General features: G+C 40.5%; 1 protein-coding gene across 1 annotated transcript; it reads right to left on the bottom strand.

The window, feature by feature from the left end:
• Nucleotides 1-989: 989 nt before the first annotated feature.
• CYP2C5 (cytochrome P450 2C5) lies at nucleotides 990-23,335 on the bottom strand. The gene is given in 9 exon segments (NM_001170926.1): nucleotides 990-1,526; nucleotides 5,072-5,213; nucleotides 6,337-6,524; nucleotides 8,128-8,260; nucleotides 15,430-15,606; nucleotides 16,916-17,076; nucleotides 19,966-20,115; nucleotides 20,303-20,465; nucleotides 22,649-23,335. Coding segments are annotated over 9 exon segments (1,464 nt in total). The 5' UTR covers nucleotides 22,817-23,335; the 3' UTR covers nucleotides 990-1,344.
• Between the last annotated feature and the right edge of the window lie 1,966 nt (nucleotides 23,336-25,301).

Here is a 25,301-nt window from a genome sequence, read left to right on the forward strand (position 1 = left end):
TCCTCTGGGAGATGAGCTCAGAAAGGGACATGAGTGATGTCACTTTAAATTTCAGATACAGAGGAAGGGAAACACATGGTTAAAATATGAGGAGTATCTGATTTTCAGTTACCTTTGGTTTAGAGAGGAAAAGAGGCTGATTAATTCAAGGACATAGCCCAAAATTACTTTCAAAATTATGTTAAGTGTGAAAGGACATGATGGAATGTAGAAAAATAACATAGGCTTTCCATGGGTTTTGATCATGTTCCGGAAAAAGGCACTGAGAACATAAGATTAGAAATAGAACAATGCACATGTTTACCTGCCTCTAAATTGAAAACAGGGAGTAAAATGATATTCCAAATTTTTCTTCTATGTTCACGGTAGCCACAAAAAGGAATATGAGACTGTGAAATCTAAAGATCATCTTCCTTTAATCTGATCCTCTCAACTTTCCCTACAGGTTAGAATTGTTCTTAGCATAGTTTCTTTTAGGGCCCAGCATAGTGGATAAGCAGGTAAAGCCAGGAAAAGCAGTAGAAGATGGCCCCATTGTTTGGGTTCCTGATACCCATATAGTAGACTTGGATGAAGCTCCTAACTTTTCTGGATAAGCCCTAGCCATTACAGCTTTTTGTAAAGAAACCAGTTAGTGGAAGAACGATCTCTCTCTCTCTCTCTCTCTCTCGCTCTCGCTCTCGCTCTTGCTCTCTTTCCCTCCCGCTACTTCAACCTCCGCCCTCCTATTCACTCTCTCCCCCATCTCTATAACTCTGACTTTCAAATAAATAAATAACTAAATCTTTAAAAGCTTTGTTTCTCTCTTCTGAAACCACAAATCAAATAATTCCAGTTGACATTCAGACAAGACAGCTTTCTACCATCTTCCCTTTCATCCCTCTATCTGCTTGTCATTATGAAGACTGGTGTGACCTATTGGGATTCTGTTTTCTTTTATTTCTTATCTGCTTGATGCACAAATGAAGAGACTACAGAGAACTGACACTAGGATTATTATTTTCTTTTTATTTAGAACATAGGGACTGAAGTATGGGTCTAAATTGTCATATCTTAATATTTATTTCTGTTTTATAGTGATAAGACTTGGTAAAGCAGCATTGATATGAATTGGCAAATGTGGAAATCAGTGTAGGTGTTGCAGAATGTAGGAAACAGCAGATATCCCTGTGATAAGATCCCACTAAACTCCTATAATGGAGGTTGAGTGTTCACTGGATCTGATGGAATAGTAAGATGTGAGAGAAGTCATGGAGGGTGTCTCTGATAGAGGAAGGGATAGACAATGCCTCTGAAGAGAAGGAGTTGCAGACAACAGCACAGAGGCAGAGAGTTTGTTCTCTTTCAAATAGGAATGAAGCAGAGCTGGTAGGAAGGTGGCACAGAAACAAATCCATTGACAACTGCAGTGATGTCCAGGTCCTTTGGCTCAACCAGAGATTGCAGTTTAAAGTTCTGCAAAATGGAGGTCAGGAACAAAAACAGCTCCATGCGGGCCAGGCCCTCTCCCACACACATCCGTTTTCCTGAGAATAGCAAACAGAGAGGATAATCACTTGCTGTGTGTAACTGTGAATGTAACAAACATTGTGTTAGTAACTGGTAGAAAGAAAACAGACAGTAATTGATGGATGCATGGAAGTTTGGAAAGGTTTGTATAGACAAATGTATAGGGTCTGGCACATTCTCTCTCCTCTTAGCCCTAGCCATACATATTTTTTGACAGGCAGAGTGGACAGTGAGAGAGAGAGAGAGAGAGAGAGAGAGACAGAGAGAAAGGTCTTCCTCTTTTTTTGCCGTTGGTTCACCCTCCAATGGCCGCCGCGGCCAGTGCGCTGCGGCTGGCGCACCACGATGATCAAAAGCTAGGAGCCAAGTGCTTTTCCTGGTCTCCCATGTGGGTGCAGGGCCCAAGCACTTGGGCCATCCTCCACTGCACTCCTGGGCCATAGCAGGGAGCTGGCCTGGAAGAGGGACAACCGCGACAGAATCTGGCGCCCTGACCAGCACTGGAACCTGGTGTGCTGGCGCAGCATGGCGGAGGATTAGCCTATTGAGCCACAGCGCTTGCCAACCATACATTTTTCAGCAACTTCTGATGCGCAATCAAGTTTCAGGTTTTGCATTCTACTGTTCTTTCTGACTGAAAAAAACAGTGTTCTGATTCTTTCATTCAACATCTATTTAATACTGTGCTGCTTTCCTCTTCTGTCCATTATGTCTTGTTCTTTTGAGAGAGATGACGTGTCATATTTACAAAATTTTTTGATAGGCAGAGTGGACAGTGAGAGAGAGAGAGAGAGAGAGAGACAAAGAGAAAGGTCTTCCTTTACCATTGGTTCACCCTCCAATGGCTGTCATGGTCAGCGCGATGCGCTGATCCGAAGCCAGGAGCCAGGTGCTTATCCTGGTCTCCCATACTTGTGCAGGGCCCAAGCACTTGGGCCATCCTCCACTGCACTCTCGGGACACAGCAGAGAGCTGGACTGGAAGAGGGGCAACCAGGAGAGATTCTGGCGCCCTGACCGGGAATAGAACCTGGGGTGCAAGTGCCGCAAGCGGAGGATTAGCATATTGAGCCGCGGTGCTGGCCATATTTACTATTAGAATGTTGGGTACTCCATGCCGTGCCTTACACTGGGTATGAGATTGTAAGAATCAGATACATTCTCTCCATGTGCTTCCTCCGTCTCCCCTGCAGACTACGCATCCCTCTCCTACAGCACTAAAAAAAATGGAATCTGATGGTATTTACTCAACTAGTCACTGATTTGGGTGAGGTCTTTGAGTGCTGTTCTGTGCTTGCTCATACTTTCATTTCCAGACAAGACTCTGCAGGGTGAGAGACACCACATAGAAGAATTTCAGTGAAGTTGTGGAGTTAACATGTTTATCGTGGTGTGTGATGAAACTCTTCTCAGTTTTACCTTCTAGGTATAGATCTTAGGAACCATGAGACTGCATCTAGAGGAAGAATTCAATCAACCTATAGTTTAGATTTCTCAGTGTGGCAGGAACGTGTCAACAAACAGAGCCTCAGGAACCTTGTCAATAATGAGGATGTATTGTGAGCAGAAAAGTTCATTGACATTGGGAGCGGTGTTCCTGATCGTGTACAAAGAGGAATTTACCAATTCCCGAGAAAGTACCATGATACCAAAAAGTTAGCTAGTTCCAAAACCAGCGAAAGATACAGCAAAGATTGAGACCTAGAGACCAAAATGAGCATTCAGCAAGAATTCTCAGCTGAATACTAGCTAATCAAATCCAACAATATTTTAAAAACAGTATTCAACTGAAACAAGTGAGATTGTTCTCTGGTATGCAGACATAGTTCAACATATGCAATTCAATAAATGTAATACGTCATATTAATAACTGTAGAATAAAAACCATATGATTAACTCAATAGGTGCAGAGAAATCCTTTAATAATGCAAAGCACGACTTCATGATCAAAACTTTAAGCAAAATGTGTCTAGAAGGATCAATCCTTTACATAAATGTATATGATGATCCCATAGCCAGCATCATACTGAATGGGGAAAAATTGGAAGCATTTCAATTAAGATGTGGAACCACACAAGGATGTCTACTTTTACCATTACTATTCAATACAGTTGCTGAAATTTTGTCATAGCTATTGTGCAATAAAGAAATCAAAGATATACAAATTAGAATGCAGGAAGTCAAAGTCTCCCTGTTTGCAGATGACATGATCCTATATTTAAGGGAACTAAGGAACACCACCAAGGGACTATTGGAACTCATAAAAGATTTTGCAGGATAAAAAAATCAACACATGAAAATCAGTAATATTTGGATGCAAAGACAATGCCATGGTTGAGAAAGAAATAGTAAGATTACATTCACTGGACCGGCGCCACGGCTCAATAGGCTAATCCTCCAACTTGTGGCGCCGGCACACCGGGTTCTAGTCCCGGTCGGGGCGCTGGATTCTGTCCCAGTTGCTCCTCTTCCAGGCCAGCTCTCTGCTGTGGCCAGGGAGTGCAGTGGAGGATGGCCCAAGTCCTTGGGCCCTGTACCCCATGGGAGACCAGGATAAGCACCTGGCTCCTGCCATCGGATCAGCGCGGTGCAATGGCCGCAGCGCACTGGCCGCAGTGGCCATTGGAGGGTGAACCAACGGCAAAGGAAGACCTTTCTCTCTGTCTCTCTCTCTCACTGTCCACTCTGCCTGTCAAAAAAAAAAAAAAAAGATTACCTTCACTGACAATAGCTAGAAAAAATTAAATATCTTGGAGTAAATGTAACCAGGGGTATGAAAGATCTCTATAATGAAAATTTTAAAAATTAAGTAAAAACAGAAAAAGACACAACAAATGAAAAAATCTTTCATTTTCTTCTATTGTAAGGTGTAATATCATAAATGTGCATACTATCCCAAACATTTTGCAAAATACCAATGACATTCTTTTCAGATCTAGAAAAAAATGAAACTAAAATTCATATGGAAACATAAGAAATTCCCATTGTTTATTTTACCTTGATTCATAGTGGATGTTATAGACTGAACTCAGCTATGCATCACCTAATAACTTGATGAAGAAACTATGATTATATATACACAGTGGAATACACATCAACAAAAATCCTGTCTTTTATAGCTAGAAACCTTATGCTTGGTGAAATAGGCCAGTCCCAAAAAGACAAATACCATATGTTTTCCCTGATAGGTGTTGACAGAGTTCAAAAAAGTGTAATGTATATGAACAAAATCACATTTAAGATTTGATTATGGTTAATGCCCTTATCAATACTCTTGAGGAAGCGAGGTTTTTCTACTTACCACTGGTTGAATTCTTTATTTATTTGAGGGTTATACTTGTGAACATAAAACAAACTGAAAGTATATCAGTGTACAAAGGAAAAGAAAAAAGAAGGAAAGAGGAGGGAGGGTGGGAGTGTGGGAGGGATGCAGTGTATGGTGGGTAGTATTATGCTCTTACATCTGTACATGTGGAATACATGAAATTTGTTCACTCTATATGACAAAAATTTGAATTAAAAGAGTTATCTTCTCTGAAATTCCATGGAAATGAATTTTTCACCTGCTGAGAAAGGCATGAAGTAGTCACTCTTCTTAAAGTTGCCACTCTCATCCAGAAAGTGTCCAGGGTCAAATACCTTTGGGTTAGGAAATGCTTTTTCATCATGTAGCACGGATGTCAGTGATGTTATGATGTCCGTACCCTGGATAAAACAGACACAGATCATCAAAGTATGAAGAAGTCACTGTGCTGGGTAAAAAAGAGAAAAGTGGAAATCACTTAGGACAATTTTTGATCAATAAAAGAAGAAGCCCAAGTCCCAGGAAGAGCAGTGACATCCCCAGCCACACAGACCAAGTAATAAGCAGAGATGAGCGGTGGCAGTGATTTTGCTAAAATGCCCTGTGACAGCTTTTGACCATGTGAGCACGTGGGTTCAGTAGCAAGTATAAAACCTCTGACCATTTCTCATTGTGGCAGTTTGTTTGTGCTCATGTTTAAAATAAGGGAGATCTTTATTACAGTTTAATCCTAACTCAGGGTATGCCCCTACCTCACCACTAAGTTTCAGAGAATACACCAAGTACTTATGTGCTTTCCCTGAAAAAAAGGGAAATTGACAAACTGACACCTTTAACATTCATTTGGAAATGTAACCACCTAGGAGGAGCCAAAACAACTGGCAGACACCCACTGCCACACACCAAGATCTGAGGGAAACAGCACTGAGTCCATCAAGATGCCATACACAGGGACTTTCCACTAGTTTCTTTCTTTCTTTCTTTTTGACCAGCAGAGTTAGTGAGAGAGAGAGAGAGAGGGAGAGAGAGAAAGGTCTTCCTTCCGTTGGTTCACACCCCCAAATGGCCACTAAAGCCAAAGTGCTGGAGCCAGGCTCCAGGAGCCAGGCGCTTCCTCCTGGTCTCCCATGGGGTGCAGGGCCCAAGGACCTGGGCCATCCTCCACTGCATTCCCGGGCCACAGCAGAGAGCTGGACTAGAAGAGGAGCAACCGGGACAGAATCTGGCACCCCGACAGGGACTAGAACCAAAAAGCAAATCTGTCCAACTTTCCAGGCCATGGCTTTCTCTTACTGCCCTTAAAGAATGGAAACAGTCATAGACAATGTGTAAATGAATGAGGATTCTTGTTCCATTTTTATTGAAATCAAAATTTATGTTTCATGTAATTTTCATGCATCAAAAATATTCTTCTGTATTGTATCAGTTTAAGCATATTTAGCTTAAAAATGGGCAGGGCTGGAACCACACTGTGGGTAAGAAGCTTAAGAGCACTGAGGGTCAATGTAAAAGAAACAAGATTACCTTAGGGATAAAGTAGTTTCTGAATCTAACATCTCGGGTCACTGCATGGGGCAGGTTAGTGGGAAGGAGGTCGATGAATCTCTGGATCTCATGTATCACAGCATCCGTGTAGGGCATGCGGCTCCTGTCCTGCATGCAGGGGCTCCGGTGTCTGCCAATCACACGCTCAATCTCCTCCTGGACCCTAGCTGATAAGACATAAGTAAGAAATAACGGGGGAAATGAGAAAATTGGCACAGCTGTCATAACAATTTAGGGTTTCATGAACCTTAATGAAGATGTCGCAACAGAATTATAAGCTACAGGCCAAGAAAGACACCTCGAAATATAAAATGAGTTACCACAAAAAGATACAGTGTACTCTCCTACATCTAACATTATGATATATTGGTACATACAGGCCATAAAAATACACAGATGAAATTAACGTAAATAGAAGTAATAAAATGATCGCAAAAATCAGAACATAATTAAATCAAGAAAACACTGGCCTTGCAGAAAGGAAAATAGAAATCAAATCTAAATTTGAAAATGCATGGGACTTAAATCATGTTAAAACAGATGTGTGAAGGGAGGGTGTGTTTGGAAATGTGTTATTTTACCTTTTGTGAGTCTCTAAATGTATTTGCAGGTTTTGGAATATGTGTTCATTTGCAATGTTAATCTTACCATCTTCCTACTCCCCCAAAGTAGCCATTTTGAGCATCCCTGCAATTTATAATCATGTTTCTTTAAATGTCTATTTCTTTATTACCATTTTTAACACTTATTCAATTATTTCCTTGTAAGACAGATGAGAATTTTCATCTGCATCCCTAGCCCACATACACATATGCCCACCATGACAGGCACACACAGCAGTCCCTCCATTTAGCAGGATATATTTAGATCAGACATTTTGGTTATATCAACATTCATTTTTTCATCATTCTGAGCATATAAGTATAGTTTCCTAGTAAGGCAATTCTGCATCTTTAGCTTTTATTACTTTCTTTGATATTATTAACTTTGTCATCATTTTTTAATTCACAATTTTCTATCTCCTGATAAGAAGTATTTCCTGATACTCAGATAGATTTTTCAAATACCTAGTAATAATATTCTGGTCATTGGGATTCTTCAGATTATTAGTACTTCTATAAAACTAAACTTCTTCCAGGTAACGTTCTAAATGCATTTGTCCAAAAAATATAAAATTATTTACACCACTTCTCCCAATTCTTGTTTTATCCAATGCTAGCTTTATGGCAATAGACTTCTGTTGTAATAACATTACTTTGGGTGCATCTTCTGACTGAAAGGAAACACCTGTCTTATGCATCTATACTTTTGAATACCTCCCAGACTGGAATTACTTAAGGAAGCCTCACTGAATTTCAAGTTGGTTTTCAGTAAGAAAAGCTTCCTTGTCCTTTTCTCTGTATTAGAGCACTGAATTGTCAGAATGAGGAAAGGTAGCAGCAAGACTATACCTACTCCTCAATGGGGTCTTTTTGTTATGAAAGAAAATGCCATGCTGTGCCTGCCACACATCACTCCCATGAGATCCAGCACAGCCCCCAAACATCACTGCTCTTCCTCCTGCCAGGCTGTCTTCACTGCTCTAGGATCTCCTCCTGCATTGTACAACATTGGCCTGTTTTATTCTGATCACTGCACTGGACAGGGTACAGTTGTTGGCACAGAAGTTTTTAAGCAGTGAGACTCCTCTAGCAAAAACCAGGTGGAGGACTGTAGCCACGGCTCCCCAGCTTCTCTCCTGAATGCAGTTTGCTGCTCACTGAGTCGTACCTGCGACCTCGGGGTGCTTCAGCAGGAGCAGGAGGGAGTATCTCAGCGTTGTGCTCGTTGTCTCAGTCCCAGCTCCAAACAAATCAGACACAGCGATTACCAAACTTTCTAGAGTGAACTCCAAATTATTTTCCTAGGAATGATTTGATGCAATTTGACAAATTACTTGCCAGCATATATTATTACACAAAATCCAAAATAACACAATTATTTTAAAAGATAGCTAACAGGGAAAACTGAAAGTGCAATATTAGGAAAAACTCACAGGATATGTGGACACTATTGATAAGGTGCCCCCAAACTTCAGACTATACCATTACTTCTCCTCTGCCTAAACATTCCATTATGAGACTCTTGAGTGAGGTGTGTCATGAATATTTCTTTCACTAAAGAATATCAGCAGAAGCCTAGTTGTACCACAGCCTCTATTTCCTTCATCTTACTTGAAACATTGTTGCAAAATGGCATCATCTTGGAAGAGGAGGATTTAACCATGAAAATGAGGGTCTATGTGCTAAATATGGCAAGGAATATGGAGGTCACCATACTCCAATGCTTAGTGATCTATTATTGCCAGATTGGCTGAACTTTAGTCACCTTGTATTCGATGTAAATGAACCATTTGCTTAAGCCAGTATTAACTACATTTTCTTTTGGTTATACATAATCAATAATACATAAATCTATTAGTAAGTTAGGAGCATACCATGAAATGTATTCCATGCCCAATAAAGAGTTCAGAATGTGGTCTTTGCCAAAACTTGACATGGAATCAATTATACCTGCAGGTTCTTTAAGAAGTTAAAATTGTACAAAGCTGGTAGGGCTGCAAAACCTAGATGATAATCGGTTCCTCAAGAAAAGATGAGGTCAGCACCACTGTGTCCAGAAGGGAGGCAACCGGCAAGAAGGACTGGGGACACGCGCATGAATGAATTGGAGGTACGAGGTGAAGAGATGCTGCGGTCATGAAGACAGATCTGAGAGTTCACTGTGCTCACAGACGAAGGAGAGAACAGAAGTTGTGCTGATGCCAGAGCTAAGGGACTAATTACATGGAGTTCTCACACACTGTGAGTTAGGAGGGAGTAAGCCATTGAAAAGGACATGTGCATTTGGTGAGGACCAAAAAGATTGCGTGACAGAGAACTGATCGGAAGGAGAAATTTTTAAATATTGAGGACAAGAGATCATTTATGTTTACATTTATAGTTTTCTAACCAGTCCTTAAATAAGCATTATAGTAATGATAATATCGAAATGACCTGTGCATGTCAGGGTTATATAATCAACACCCAGAACATTAACTAAATCCTCTCAAAACATGAAGTTGCTACACACAGACACTCACATCGATTGGTAATCCCACCTTCAGAGAGATTGCTAAATTCATCAAGTTATAATTTCTCTTGAATCAGTAAGACAAGCAGTGTTCTCACAAACCATCACTAACATTTCCTTCTTTATAAGTGGATTTGGGGATCCACTGGGTACTAGCACATAACCTGTCATAATTAAGCTACACTCTATGAAACAATAGCCAAGGGGTAGACTTTCCATTTCATAGAGCAGTGATACTGCTATGATGGCAATTCTGGAGCAATGTCACAAGCATGCTACATCAGGAAGTTCAGGAATCAGTCCCTGCAGGAAAAGGAAATCACTGACCTTGAAGGATCTGTCTGGGGCAAGTATTTCAGGACTCTGGATGCTCGTCAGATAGTTGCAGCCTTCAGGGCTAGTGCTTGATGAAGAACTTGTCTGCTCTGTTTCAGGGAACTTTGTCGTCATTCATATAAGTAGAGGCCAACATACGTCGTACCTCAGCTCTGTGGCAGGCAACTTTGGGGCCAGTGTCCTGTGCTGCTGTGTGGCTTTCTGGTTCCAGACTGGGCAAGGGGAATGTTTTCCTTTAAAAATAAGGAGTTGTGCCTTTTGGTTGCTGATGGGCTGGGCATTGTTTCAATCCCATGTGCTCCAACAACTTCTCCAGGGCATTAAGTGAGGAATTTAAAGAAGCGAATGACTTATCATTTTTTCTATTTTTACTGGACCCAAGATTTTAACGAAGTCTGTGTCTCATCACTGACTGATAGCAGAGAAAACAGAACAAGAGTCAAGTGATCACATGACAGGAACTATAACCTTGCTAACTCAATTTATAAAAATTCTAAATAAGCAGATAGCTGCAGGCTTTCTCAAGGACAAATGACAATTTGTGCAAGGCAGAAAGTCTCATTTCCAGATTTGTCACGTTATGATTTATTAAATGTCCAGTTTCAACAAAAAACTACATGGACACAAAGAAGCAAAAAATATTGTCCATTAAAATTTTTAAATGATTTTACAGAAGTCATTCCTGAGGAAACAAAGACATTGGACTTATGATGAAATCATTAAGATAAATTTTTAATAAGTTCAAAGAGCTGAAGAAAATTATATACAAAGAATGAAATACAGTTCAAAGAATATGTGTGAAAAAGTAGAACGTACCAAATATGAGGAAGAAAATACAGGTGGAAAAACAAAGAGAACCTCTGAAGTAAAAGTCACATTAAGTTATGGGTACTCCTGTTAGGAGTTTACTTAACTGGGCTGGCTGTGGTGTAGCAGGTAAGCCACTGCTTGCAGTGCCGGCATCACATACAGGCACCTGTTCTTGTATCGGCTGCTCCACTTCTGTTTTTTTTTAAAGATTCATTTATTTTTACTAGAAAATCAGAGTTATACAGAGAGAGGAGCAGAGACAGAGAGAGAGAGGTCTTCCATCCACTGGTTCACTCCCCAATTGGCCGCAATGATCAGAGCTGAGCTGATCGGAAGCCGGGAAACAGGAGCTTCTTCCAGGTATCCACGTGGGTGCTGATCCAGCTCCCAACTAATGCACGTGGGAAAGCATGGAAGTTGGCACATGTGTTTGTGCCCCTGTTCCCTTTTGAGTTCCAGAAGAAGCTCCTGACTCCCTGCTTTGGATTGGCCCAGCTCTGAATATTACAGTCATTTGGGAAGTGAGCCAACAGATGGAAGATCTCTCTCTCTCTCTCTCTCTCTCTGTGTCTCTGCCTCTCTCTGTCTGTAACTCTGCCTTTCAAATAAATGGATCAATATTTAAAAATAAATTTAAAAAGAACAACTATACAGATAATGGTAAATATTAATATTTTATATTTTAATATAAGTATTTTAGTTTCTATGTGATTTTAAATAAAAATTCTTATAGAAGAATTATAAATATGTGTTACTGGTTATAATACAAAAAAAAAAAAAAAACGATGTGTAATAACAACAACATCATGCCAAGTAGGAAAAGCCAGTCACAGAAGGAGAAACATTGTGTGTTTCCAGTTACAGGTACTTAGAATAGCAAATTCCAGGAGACAGAAAGTAGATTGTCTTTAAAAAAAAAAAAAAAAAAGAGGCCAGCGCTGTGGCGTAGTGGGTAAAGGCACTACCTGCAGTACCAGCATCCCATATGGGCACCTGTTTGAGTCCTGGCTGTTCCACTTCTTATCCAGCTCTCTGCTATGGCCCGGGAAAGCAGCAGAAGATAGCCCAAGCCATCTCCAGCATGGAGACACAGAAGAAGCTCCTGGTTCCTGGCTTCGGATCAGCGTAGCTCTGGCTATTATGGCCAGTTGGGGAGTGAACCAGTGGATGGAAAACCTCTCTATCTCTCTGCCTCTCCTTCTCTCTCTGTAACTCTGACTTTCAAGTAAAATAAATAAATCTTTTAAAAAAAGTAGGTAATATGGTGTTTGGCAGGGAATGGGGAGCAGGAACTCATTATTTAATAGATATGAAGTTTCTGTTTTGCAGAATAAAATAATTCTGGTATGTATGGTGGTGATAGTTACAAAACAAACTGATTGTGCTTAATGCCACCAAATGGTGCTACTCTTAATATAATTAGTTCATTACCACACTTTATCTCTTTATGGATTGCACATTCTGATCAAATTGATTTTACCCAAGAAATGCACAGGTGGTTTAAAGAAAAGCAATGAATGTTGAAAAACACATTATAAGAATGTGAAAAAAATCATCTCAACAGATTTTTAAAAAGCATTTGCAGTAAAGCTCTAGTTGGCAGAATAGAAAGGGAGCTTAGGGCACTGTTCTAGGGGAAGATGGAAAAATAGTTGAAAAAAAAAAAAGTGAAGGTACTACATTCCAGGGCAGAGTTAGGAAGAAAACTGTTGTAGAAAAGTCTGCAGATAAAAGATGGACACATAGATCTACGTGGAGGGCACGGACACATAGCACGGGCATGGACATAACACAGGACCTCAGCAGCTGTGAGCCTAGAAAAACGACAGCTTTGGAACGTGAGGTGAGATCAGACTGCAGCAGCCCAAGCTTCTGACCATACAACTGTGGAGATACAGTCTGGTGTGAGTCTGGCCCAGTGGCCTGTCATGAACACAATACCTGCTAATGTAGCAGAACAAAAGGGTGCACATTTCTCCCTCCCAATATACCCCACAACATCGCCTGACTGGTTCAGAGAGTGTGAGTGTCATTTTGAATATACAAAAGATGCTTAAGGATGAGCTATGCAGAGAAACACAGAAAAATAGCCATATTTATGAAGGAATGTGAAGGAGAAAATGTCCCAGTAAAACTAAGAAGGAAATTCACAGTAAACAACAGGAATATTGATGGAAAAACGGCAGGGCCAAGACATTACTTCTCAGTAGTAACTTGAATATTAATGGCCTCAGCACTCCAGTTAAAAGATACAGATGGGCTGAATGGATTAAATAACAAGACCAATCTATTTGCTGCCTACAAGAAACACACCTCAATAACAAAGACACATGCAGACTGCAAGTGAAAGGATGGAAAAATATATACCATGTTAATGGAAAGCAAAAAAAAAAAGCCGGGGTACCCACTCTAATATCAGAAAAATAGACTTTAACATAAAGACTGTTAAAGGGACAGGAGAGCACTAGGTAAGGATTAAAGGATCAATTCAGGGCTGGTGCCGCAGCCTAATAGGCTAATCCTCTGCCTTGAGGCGCCGGCACACCGGGTTCTAGTCCCGGTCGGGGCGCGGATTCTGTCCCGGTTGCCCCTCTTCCAGTCCAGCTCTCTGTTGTGGCCCAGGAGGGGAGTGGAAGATGGCCCAAGTGCTTGGGCGCTGCACCCCATGGGAAACCAGGAACCAAATGGAACTAACTGATATTTACAGAACTTTTCATCCCACAGCTCGAGAATGCACATTCTTCTCTCCAGTGCACTGAACCTTCTCTAGGATAGACAACATGCTAGGCCATAAAGCAAGTGTCAGCAAATTCAAAATAATTAAAATCATGCCATGCATCATCTCTGACCTCAAATGGAATGAAGCTGGAAATGAACAACACAAGAATCTCAAGAGCATATGCAAACACATGGAGACTGAATGACATGCTCCTAAATGAGCAGTGTGTCATAGAAGAAATCACATAGAAATTTAAAAAATTTCTGGAAATGAATGAAGAAGAAAATACAACATATCAAAACTACGGGGTACAGCAAAGTACTATTAAGAGGAAAGTTTATAGCAATTGGTGCCTACATCAAGAAATTGGAAAGGCCCCAAGTACATGAGCTATCAATACATAACAAGAACCTAACAAAATAGCAACAAACTAAACCCCAAATTAGTAGGAGGAAAGAGCAAATTAATATTAGATAAGAAACAAATAAAATGATCCAAAATAAAATTCTAAAGATCAGTGAAATGAAGAACCTATTTTATGAAAAAATAAAATTGATATGCAATTGGTTCAACTAATCAAAAAAAGATAACTCAAATAACAAAATCAGAGATGACAAAGGAAATAAAAAGAATAATCAGTAGTTACTAAGAAGAGCTGCATGCTTACAAACCAGGAAACCTAGAAGGAATGGGTAGATTCCTAGAGACATACAATCCATCAAAATTGAGCCATGAAAATATGGAAAACCTAAAAATGCCAGTGGCCACAGCAGAGATTGAATCAGTAATAAAGACCCTCCCAAGCAAAGAAAAGCCTAGGACTGGATGGATACGCTGCTGAATTCTACTAGACATTTAAAGATGAACTAATTCCAATTCTCTCAAGCTATTCAAAACTATTGAAAGTTAGGGAATCTTCCCAAAATTCATCTATGAAGCCAACATCATCTTAACTATTAAACTAGAAAAAGATACAACAGGAAAAATAACTATAGACCAATATCCCTGATGAACATATATTCATGTGAATTTTCCCTCAAGTTTTATATAAAATAATTGAAAAGATCTATGGATTTAATGCAATCCCACCAACTATTCACTGAGTCTTAATAGAAATTTACAAGTCTACCCTAAATTTATATTGAAATTCAAGGAACATAAGATAGCCAAATTAGTTTTGAAGTACAACCACCTTAAAGGTCTCACACTTCTTTACTTGAAAACTACAGTAATTCAGACTTCAAGTTGGTACTCAGGTATGATGACAGACCCAAAGGTCAATGTAGTGGAGTTGACAGCCCACAAACAAACTTAGATTTATGTCCAACTGACCTTTGGCCAGGGTGCCAAGGTAATGCGATAGGGGACATTGTCAACAAACAGTGTAGTGACAAGGTGATTCACACCTACAGGTTGCCACATAGACACCAATCTCTTCTCCACATATGTACAACTTACTGTGTTACAGGGAGCTAAGTCTTTGTCTTCCTTCCACGTACTCTTTCCCACTGCACACTGAGCACCTCCACACACACCACTCACTCCACCTGAAATTCTCTCTCCTGTCCTGAACTGCGAACTTCAAAAGACCTCCTTCAATGTGCAGGATATGCGCAAATCCCACCCAGGCTAAGCCCCTCTCCCTGACACTTGTTCAGTGATGATGTCACTTCACATTACAGCATGATAGTCAGTGATTTTTAATTCTTTGTAATTCACCTGAGATGTGCATTATGTTCCCCCTTGGGTAGATTATTTTCATTTAAAGAACAAGGCCCAGGTATTCTAACCATTTAACAATTTAATTTTATATTCTGTGTCTTTAAAAACATTTTTGGAAATGTATATTATTTTTAAAAACCAGAAGCTTCATTTTATAGACTAAAGTAAACTTATCTTTTAATTCTTTATTTCTGCAAACTTTATGTGAAATCCCTTAATATTTTTCAGGATACTAAAAGCTCATTCCTACAATAGATATTTAAGTGCTTGTCAAAATAGCCTGACCATTTTAACGTCCATTGTTTATACAGAATTATTGGCTGAACCTCAAAATACAAAAGAAATCAAATAATGAACTGTTGTGAACAATTTACCTGCTCCATTTTGATCAAGAAACAATCAATAAAATCCCGAGGATTGTTAACATCCAGGAGTTTTTGATGTTCTTTCACTTTCTCCATAATAAAATTTTTTATATAATCAGCATTTTTTAGTAAGGTCTTATGAATTCCTGGGAAATAATCAAGGAGAGCAGGGAAATTATTGTAGACCTAAAACAGAAAACAATAATTTGTTGAATTATATATACATTTATATATACACATATATATATTTGCACCCCTATTTAGGAATTACAGCTATAAATATGAATAAAATATGGTTGCCATTTTCAGGGAGAAACTTTTATTTAAATATATGGTAGTTCCATATGCTTATAGAAATATTTGGGGAGAGAATTCAAAATCAAAGAAGAAAGTCATTTCCTAGTGGCACACATAATTTTATAGTGTAATATCTGCCTTTTTTCAATCTCATTTTTTCCATAAATCTTTAGCTAAAAAATTTGAAAGATAATAGAAAATCAGGGCATTGTGGTCCAGCAGGTAAAGCACTGCTTGGAATGCCAGCAACCTACATTGTGTACTCCATCGAGTCACAGCTACTCCACTTCTTGCTACTGGGCCTGAGAGACAACCTGTGATGGCTCAAGTACGTAAGTTCCTGGTTCCTCGCAGCTGCCTGGCCTAACCCTGGTTTTGGGGGCATTCAGAACGTGAACCAGCAGATGGAAGAATTATTTCTCTCTCTCTCTCTCTCTCTCTCTCTCTCTCTCTCTCTCTCTGTTTCTCTCTCTCTCTCTCACTTTCTCTGTAATCCTGCCTTTCAAAGAAATAAATATTATAAGAAAAAAATGACATGGATGTCCATTGATTGACAAAGGCATCCTTTGTCTAGTCATCGAAGTGGCTCCATAGAAATAGGGCTTGGAGTTTAGTGGAAAAATCACTGGACAAGAAGATAATGGACATAAAACCAGCCCAATATTTGGACACTCATTTTCCTGTGTGTAAATAAAAGTTTCCATTATCTTTCTTCAAAAAAAAAGAGATTTATTTATTTATTTGAGAGTCAGAGTTACTCAGAGAGAAAAGGAGAGGCAGAGACAGAAAGGTCTTCTATCCACTTGTTCACTCCAACAGCTGGGTGCAAGGGTCCTAGCAGCGCTGATCCTAAGCCAGGAGCCAGGAGCTTCCTCTTGGTCTCACACCGGGATGCATGAGCCCAAGAACATGGGTCATCCTCTCCCAGGTCATAGCAGAGAGCTGGATTGGAAGCAGAGCAACCAGGACCTGAACTGGAGCCCATATGGGATACCGGCACTGCAGGCAGTGGCGTTACCCGCTATGCCACAGCACCAGCCCAAGTTTCCATCATCTTTCACAGTGTTCAGTGACTTCAGCTGTGCTTTGGACTGTGCTGTCTGAACATTCTCTTCACATCTTGGTCCATGTGGAAATTTGCACCTGTCAGATAAAGGAGCATAAATGGTTTCTCAGGAACAAAAGATCTCACTCTCACCTGCAACCATGGAGAGCTCAGAATCCTAACATTTTCATTTAAGCTTTCCATCAGTTTAAGAAACTCTTCATCTTTATAATCAAAGCGATTATGGAAAATAACGGAGCAGATCACATTGCAGGGAGCACAGCCCAGGATAAAGGTGGGATCACAGGGTGAGGCTGAAGAATTGAAAACAATTTTAAAACACCATTAAAATATAGATATGAAGCTTGTTACTTTTGTCCATGGTAATTTAGAAATTTTAAGCAATGTCTTCCCTACAAATTCCTTTGACAGTAAAAATAAGTGACACAAATGCAATCAACACATCACTTTACTGTAAGCCTGAGCTGACCATTACAACCTAGCTGGCACATTCACTGTTTTTATAGCACTGTTGTTACACAGAGATCTGCTATTTGGGAAATAAAATAAAAACTTCTTTAAACCTGGTCATTCAAGTTTTCAAACTAGGGTCAGTTACCTGTGCAATGTCTGTAGACAATAAAGCACTGAAATGGCGAGCAGAAAATAATGTGGGCCAGGAAACTTCTTATAGATAAAATAATGAATAGAATAGTCACAATGAAAATGATGTGCTGAACCATTGGAGAGGAAATAACGAGAAAAATTGTGGGTAAATTCAAGTATTGAAAAGAAAATATTTCAAAAGCTGTAGGCATCCATGCAATATGAGAAAATACAAAAATGAGAAAATGAAGCAAGTCATTGGCCTACTGCTTATGATGCCATTAAGACGATTTGCATTCCAGATAGAGGAGTGCTGGGTTCAACACTAGGCCCCACTTCTAACTCCACTTCCTGATATTTCAGACTCTTGGAGGCAGCAGGTGATGGCTGAGTTCATGAAACTCAAGTGGGAGACCTAGTGAGTACCCACATCTGGCTCAATTATAGGCCTGGCTATGTGGGAATCTGGGGAGTGAACTAGTAGATGAGATCTCTTGATCTCTCTCTCTGTGTCTCTCTGTGTTTGTGTGTGTGCATGTATGTATGTGTGTGTGCATATACGTATGTGTGTGTGTCTGTCTATATAATTTTCATTTTATAAGAAAAACATTGAAAAATAAGTAAAGAAATAATAAGTTTAGGAAGGATTCGTTTGCATAAAGCAGTAGAATGAGAGTTATATTATTTTATTTCAAGCATACATCCTAGTTAGATGAAGCAAAAAATAATTGGCGTCTTCTTTATCATGAGTTTTAATGTTAAATGAAAACAGTCAATTTCCTTGAGAAGTGGACAGCCAATATCTGTAACTGCTTTACATATTTAACATACTGGAGCAAAGCTGACCTTTAGTAGATCCCAGGATATTGTTCTGTACAACTATACCAAATATCAAAAGATGTTTTAATAAAATTTAAAATTTACCCAGAGGTTAAGCCAAGTCTCTCATTTTACAGATAAACAAATGAAAATCCAGGACAGATTTTCACTTTAATTGGCAGATTTGTATGGTGCAAATGCTAGAATCAGATGATCAACTTGAACTTTACAGGTAAAGAGCTCATAAATTCATAGCTACCTCAATAAGGGCATCTTAATTAAAATTGTTCAGAATGCATGGTAGAATACAGGCCATTAGGATACCTGAATTACTTGCACCTATGTCAGGCTTTCTTAACATTTATGTTACTCTACGTTTTCAGACAAAATTTTATTTTACGCCAGCGCCGCGGCTCAATAAGCTAATCCTCCGCCTTATGGAGCTGGCACACCGGGTTCTAGACCTGGTCGGGGCGCCAGATTCTGTCCCAGTTGCCCCTCTTCCAGGCCAGCTCTCTGCTGTGGCCAGAGAGTGCAGTGGAGGATGGCCCAAGTGCTTGGGCCCTGCACCCACATGGGAGACCAGGAGAAGCACCTGGCTCCTGCCTTGGGATCACCGCGGTGCTCTGGCCGCAGCACGCCGGCCGTGGCAGCCATTGGAGGGTGAACCAACAGCAAAGGAATACCTCTCTCTCTCTCTCACTGTCCACTCTGCCTGTCAAAAAAAAAAAACAAATAAAAAAAATTAAAAAAAAATTTATTTTACCCCAACGAGGTAGAGGATAATTTGGAAAGCCTTGGGAACTGTGTATTTGTGTATATGTGTGTGATATTCAGTCTTTACTTTGCTCAGAAGAGATAATTAAAAACAAGGTAATTTGGAAATTGACTGATAATCAGACGCATTTTGAGTAACATATCTCGGAGCACTAGACCTGATGGTGGGAGGAAAATATGTCACAATTTCTCAAACAAAATCTAATAAACATAGAGAGAAAGCAAAGCAGAAAAGAGGGCCACGCTTTGCAAAGGAAAGCCAATATAAACAGCAATTATTAACACTTGAAATTTTTTTAAGTAAATCATTTCACGAAACAGTGCTTGTATATGTGGAGAATTATGTTACAGGATACATTTACTCAAATCAATCAGTAGGAGAAGTAGACTCAACAAGTAAGAACAATTTTTATAAACAGTGTGATTACAGAGAATTGTAAGTTCAGGAACTTTGTTAGGAATTGCCTAGGGAGACAAAACTGCACACAGGACCACTGGTGTCCAGCACTAAGCACGGGCCTGGGGGAACCTCAGACATGTCAGTGAATCGAGCATGCAGATGTGAACGCCCACGGGGGTCGGTTCTTGTCCCTTAAGTGGCTGATGGGTCATTGCCACCATATGCATTTGCCATGTTTCCACCATGAAATGTTCTGCGATAGGTAGCAGCATTCAGTCTATGGGGAAAATATCCCCCTTTAATTTTTTCAGAAATTACACTCAAAACTTATATCCATGATTTCTGATTGGAAATTATAGAAACTGACTTGGAACAGAAGAGTATTAAATGAACTTTTACAGACGCACAAGACACAGAACCAGGCTGGAAACACAGCACAGATCCAAACAACTCCCCACTTCTTGCTTCAAACTGCACTTCCCACCATGAGAGTGGCAACCAGGCCTCAGGATGAAGGCTCTGCCCACCCTTCCAGGTTTCCCAGGGCAGCATATTCAGGGGAGCAGTGTGAGGTCAGTGATGTGGGGTAAGGGTCACCCACCGTTGGTTTTTCTCAGCTCCTCCACCAGGCAGCGGGCCTCCTCTTGAATTCGGTCCTCAATGCTCCTCTTCCCCATGCCGAAATTCCGCAGGGTCATGAGCGAGAAGCGTCGCATCTCCTTCCATGTCTTTGCATTGCTGAAAGCGATTCCTGCCAGAATGAGAAACAGAAACTTGGAGGGAGGGAGATCCCAGCAAGTAGGAAGAAGCTGACATGAGGCAGCCACACAGATGACCAAGTTCTGTCTGGGGAGCTTTTAAGTCTCTGGTTTGTAACCACTCCATCCCATTAGCACTATTAGACACACACACACACGCACACACACACACACACTTACCAAGTCCCTTACTAACTTTTTCAAGTATGGGCACACTGCCTCTTCCAGCAAACTCCTCTCCAAGATCAACCAGGGCTTCCTTCACTGCCTCGTATCCATGCAGCACCACAGTGGGCTTCATGCCCAGATACACAGTGAACACGGGGCCATAGCATTCTGAGAACTGGGGAGAGAAACAAATATCACCAAAGAAACCACATGTCAGCCACAGAGTGTGTCTGATTCAGACAGAAATTAGCATTGTCTATGTTATCTCTGTTTTTAAGATTTTTTTTAATTTATTTGAAAGACAGAGCTACACAGAGAGGTAGAGACAGAGAGAGAGGTCTTTCATCTGCTGGTTCACTCCCCAGAGGGCCGTAATGGCAGGAGCTGTGCTAATCAGGAGGCAGGAGCTTCTTCCAGGCTCCCACGTGGGTGCAGGGGCCCAAAGACTTGAGCCATCTTCTATGCTTCCCAGGATATAGCAGAGAGCCGGATTAGAAGAGGAGCAGGTAGGACTAGTACCGGTGCCCATATGGGATACAGGCACTTTAGGCCATGATTTTGACCTGCTGCAACTCAGTGCTGACCCACATGTTTTCTCTTCATTCTGCCATGGATTCAAATATTTCTCTTTATACTTAAATATGATAGTGATGTGCCATACAATGGCCCATTAGTTGGTATGCAGTTTACATTTAATTCTCAAACAATCTACTCAGCAAGGTTTTTTGCACTATTTTATAAATAAACTAGCATTTGAGAATTCCAAATTTATTACCAATTTCCTGTAGCCAATAAAGAAACTTATGTACTGCTTATTCAATTATTGTGGCTTGAAATCAATACCCAGCCAAATTCAGGATCACATGGTAAGGTTATCTTATGAGCGTCCTGACTCAATAGGCCCATGATGACACTAGTGATGTATATACTTAGAAATCACGCCAAGTAACTGGCCCAGCCAAGTTTGAAATTTGTTGCTATTAATAAGGCAGAAAGAGAGCAAACAAGCTTTCTATCTGTGTCTCTCTCTTTCTGTTACTCTGCCTTTCAAAGAAATAAAATAAATCTTGAAAGAAACTCTGCCACCCACATGGGAGACCAAGGAAGAGTTCCTGGCTCTTGGTTGGTCTGGCTCAGCTCTGGCCATTGTAGTCCTTTGTGCAGTCAAAGAACAGATGGGATCTCTTTCTTATGTTTGTTTAATAAATTGCAGATTTACAAAGAGGAGGAGAGACAGAGAGGGAAAGATCCTCCAAGTGCTGGGTCACTCCCTAAATGAGAAAAACAACTAGGGCTGGGCCAGGCTGATGCCAGAAGCCACGTGTTTCTTCTGGATCTCCCATGTGGGTGCAGGGGCCCAAGGAATTGCATGTTCCTCTGTTGCTTTCCCAGGTACATTGGCAGGCAGCAGGATGGGAAGTGGAGCAGCCTGGCCTTGAACAGGCACCCATATGGGATGCAAGTGTCAGAAGCAGAGGCTTAACGTGTTATGCTACAAGACTGACCAGGAGATCTCTCACTCTGTCTGTTTTCCCTCCGTTTCTATGGCTCAGCCTTCTGAGTCAAGAAAACAAATCAGAAGAAGAAAGAAGAGGAGGAAGGAGAAGAAAAACAAGAAGAGGAAGAAGAAGAAGGAGAATGAGGAGGAAGAAGAGGAAAAAGAAGGAGGAGAGGTGGAAGAGGAGGAAGAGCAGGAGTAGGAAGAAGAAGAATTAGAAAATCAGAAGCAGAGAAAGAAGGTGGGAGGTGGTTGGGGGAGGGAAGGAAAACAAGCCCCAGAGGCAGGCCAGGACATTACAAAGCAGCATCTCAGGGAGGAGCAGCTTCTTCCATCCTGTGGCATTCTGGGTCATACACTGCAGGGTTTCACAGAATCTAAAAGAATCCTGATGCCACCAGTTGGCCACTGAATGTTTACTTCTTTCTTTCATTCACCTAGACCACTCCAGAACCCATAGCTTAATACCAGTTTTTATTGATACTGCAGAGAAATTCAATTTTCATGGATATTCTGAAAAAAAAAAAAACACTTGTAAAATACAGTAGATGACTTCTTGAATGAAATTTGTATCAGAAGCTCTTCATCATCTCTTACCTGAAGACAAATGGCTGAAACTCAAAGATGGTCAGAAGTACTCCCAACTTTTGTCACTTAATTATTTTGATTCTATCTACGGGGACCTAATATTTCTCTATTCAACTCCTGAAATTGGTAGAAGAAGCATCAAAGCTTACAGAGAGCATTTTGATTTATAATCATCTGTTTTAAGAGTGTGCATCGAGGAATAGATTTTATTTTAAAAAAAGTCAATCTGTTTACCCTTAGCATGTCACAGGAGGAGCATAATAAATACTTACCTTAGTTAAGGATTTGCTGATGTCCTTAGCATCTATCTGGAGAATATTTCCAATGATGGGGAAAGGAGTGGGGCCAGGAGGGAGCTTCCCCCTCCCGGAACTCTGCTTCCAGATTGAAAGGAGAAGTAAACAGCAGAGACCCAACACCAGGACCACAACTGGATCCATTCTCTTCTTCCTGGGATACTGTGAGCTGGGAAGCACAGGCTTTATACCACTCTTGCTAATATGCTTCTCTGACGGGTCAAGCAACAGTGCACTTTATCCTCTCTCCTGAGTGGACTTTGCCTCCACGACAGAGATGAAAATAAGATATTCTTTAGTCGCATTGCATTCTTTCCTGTGCCCACTCGGGAAATGGTAATTTCATTGTACTGGGTTGCTCCTATGTACAGGTAATTGAAAATAAGGCAGAGAGAGAGAGTTACAAAGAGATCCATTTCCTGTATCTTGGTTCATTCCTTGCAGTTTCAACAACAGAAAAGGTCAAATCAGAAACTCAGAAGTCAATCCAGCTTACCACATGGGTGAAAGAGTTCCAAGAGCTGAGAAACCATCTCTTGCTCCCACGTATAGGATTAGCATACACTGGCTCAAACTCAAGCTTCTGACATTGAATGCCTGTGTCAAAAGCAGCAGCTGAACTACCACGACACAGTGTCTATTCTGGGGCATTTTTATGAGATCTGATGTCCATTTTGTGTACTATGTCCTACACACAGGCAGTCTCCAGAGCAACTTCAACAACGAAACCTAAACTATTCGTGACTCTCAATCAACAACACACTATGTTCATAATGAAACAGACGTAACACCCAATAGGAACTCCTTTAATTGACTTCAAGGATAAAAAACTACATGTGCTCACACGAACAGAAAAAACACAGAGTTCTTCCAGTTGATTCACTGTAGAGGTAAAATTTAGTCAGTGTAACTAAGGAAAGAGACAATCTCAGAAAATTTGAGGGAAACCCTTGGGAAACTAAAACTACCCTCACCTCATGTTCAGCTCCAGCCAAGGATGATTCTGTTAGTTTGGGTCTGTCGTGGTCTGAAATGAAAAGTGAAATAATGCAGCAATTCAGGGAAATAATAAAGAATGCTCTTGCAGATACAATAGAGGAGGAGAGGAAGGGAAGTCATTCAATGGACCCACAGCTCAAAGAACCACAACTTGTTGACCTGAACAGGAGGTGACACTGTGTTGATGAGAATCAAAATCTCACTGAAAGATAAACGTTACTAGATCACCAATGACTATGCTTATACAAAGGCATGTTCTTACAGTATCATCAGATGTTTCTGTAAATTGGCTAGTGCTATTATTTCTAAACTGTATTTTTAACTTTTATTTAATAAATATAAATTTCCAAAGCACAGCTTTTGGATTACAGTGACTTCCCCCCCTATAACTTCCGTCCCACCCAAAACCCTCCCACCTCCTGTTCCCTCTCCCATTCCATTCACATCAAGATTCATTTTCAATTCTCTTTATATACAGAAGAACGATTTAGTATATATTAAGTAAAGATTTCATCAGTTTGCCACCACACAGAAACACAGAGTGTAAAATATTGTTTCAGTACTAGTTATAGCATTAATTTACATTGTACAACACATCAAGGACAAAGATCCTACATGGGGAGTAAGTGCACAGTGAATCCAGTTGTTGCCTTAACAATTGACACTCTTGTCTAAACTGTATTTTTAAAAATTAAGTCTTGTGGAGACCAACTTAGAGAAGGTTTTATTGGTCAAGAATAGAGAGATTCTGACACTTAACAGAGTTTCGCACCCTGCATATTCTTTGGATTCTGTTACCTTTGCCTAAGGTAAAATCATTCAATTTGAGGGATGAGGAAACTCGGCCTTGGGGACTCAGTCCCAAGGCCAAAGACACACAAACTGCTGATGTTAGGCTTCTGAACTGACCCCGTGTGTCCCATGTCTTCCTCTCTTCCTCAAGCTAGACTTTCCTTTCACTTGGGTTCAGGAACATTTTCAGAGTGTGCTGTGATTCTCTATTGCATGACTCACTCTAATCAGTCACTTGAAAAACAAACATGATTTATTTAATGATTACCACAACAATTGATTAAAAATCAGGGTCAGAAAAGTTTAGATCTTGAACAATTCCACTTCTAGGTGAATGCTACATCCAGGACAAAGAGGAGAAATCTTCTGCCTAATTCACACAGTTCTAAACTCCTAACAGAACCACACCGATTTGTTTTGGGTTCAATGAGCGCTGTCAGTCTCTTTACATCAATCACATTACTCCTTGAAGATAAGTGACCCTGCTCTGCTTCTCCTCCTTTCCTTTGAGCTGCGGTCCTGGCTTTACCTTTTATATACAAATAGTGTTTTAAAAAATACCCTGTGTAATTTTTTTGAAAAGTAGAGAGATGGACTGGGAAAGAAAGATGATACAGAGAGACCTCCCATCTGCTGGTTCACTCCTCTGTTGCCCACATTGACTGGTGCTTGGTCAGACTAAAACTGAGAGCTAGAAACTCAATGCAAGTGAACCACATGGGTTACATGGCCCCAAGAATGTGAGTCATGGCCTGCTGCGTCCTAGAGTTTGTATTATCAGGACAATGGAATGGAGAGCAGCACTGAGACTGAAACTCAGGCTCTGCCAGAGAATGCA

Source organism: Oryctolagus cuniculus, chromosome 15, assembly GCF_051225735.1.
Source record: "Oryctolagus cuniculus isolate XC-2025 breed Fujian yellow rabbit chromosome 15, ASM5122573v1, whole genome shotgun sequence".
NCBI lineage: Eukaryota > Metazoa > Chordata > Mammalia > Lagomorpha > Leporidae > Oryctolagus > Oryctolagus cuniculus.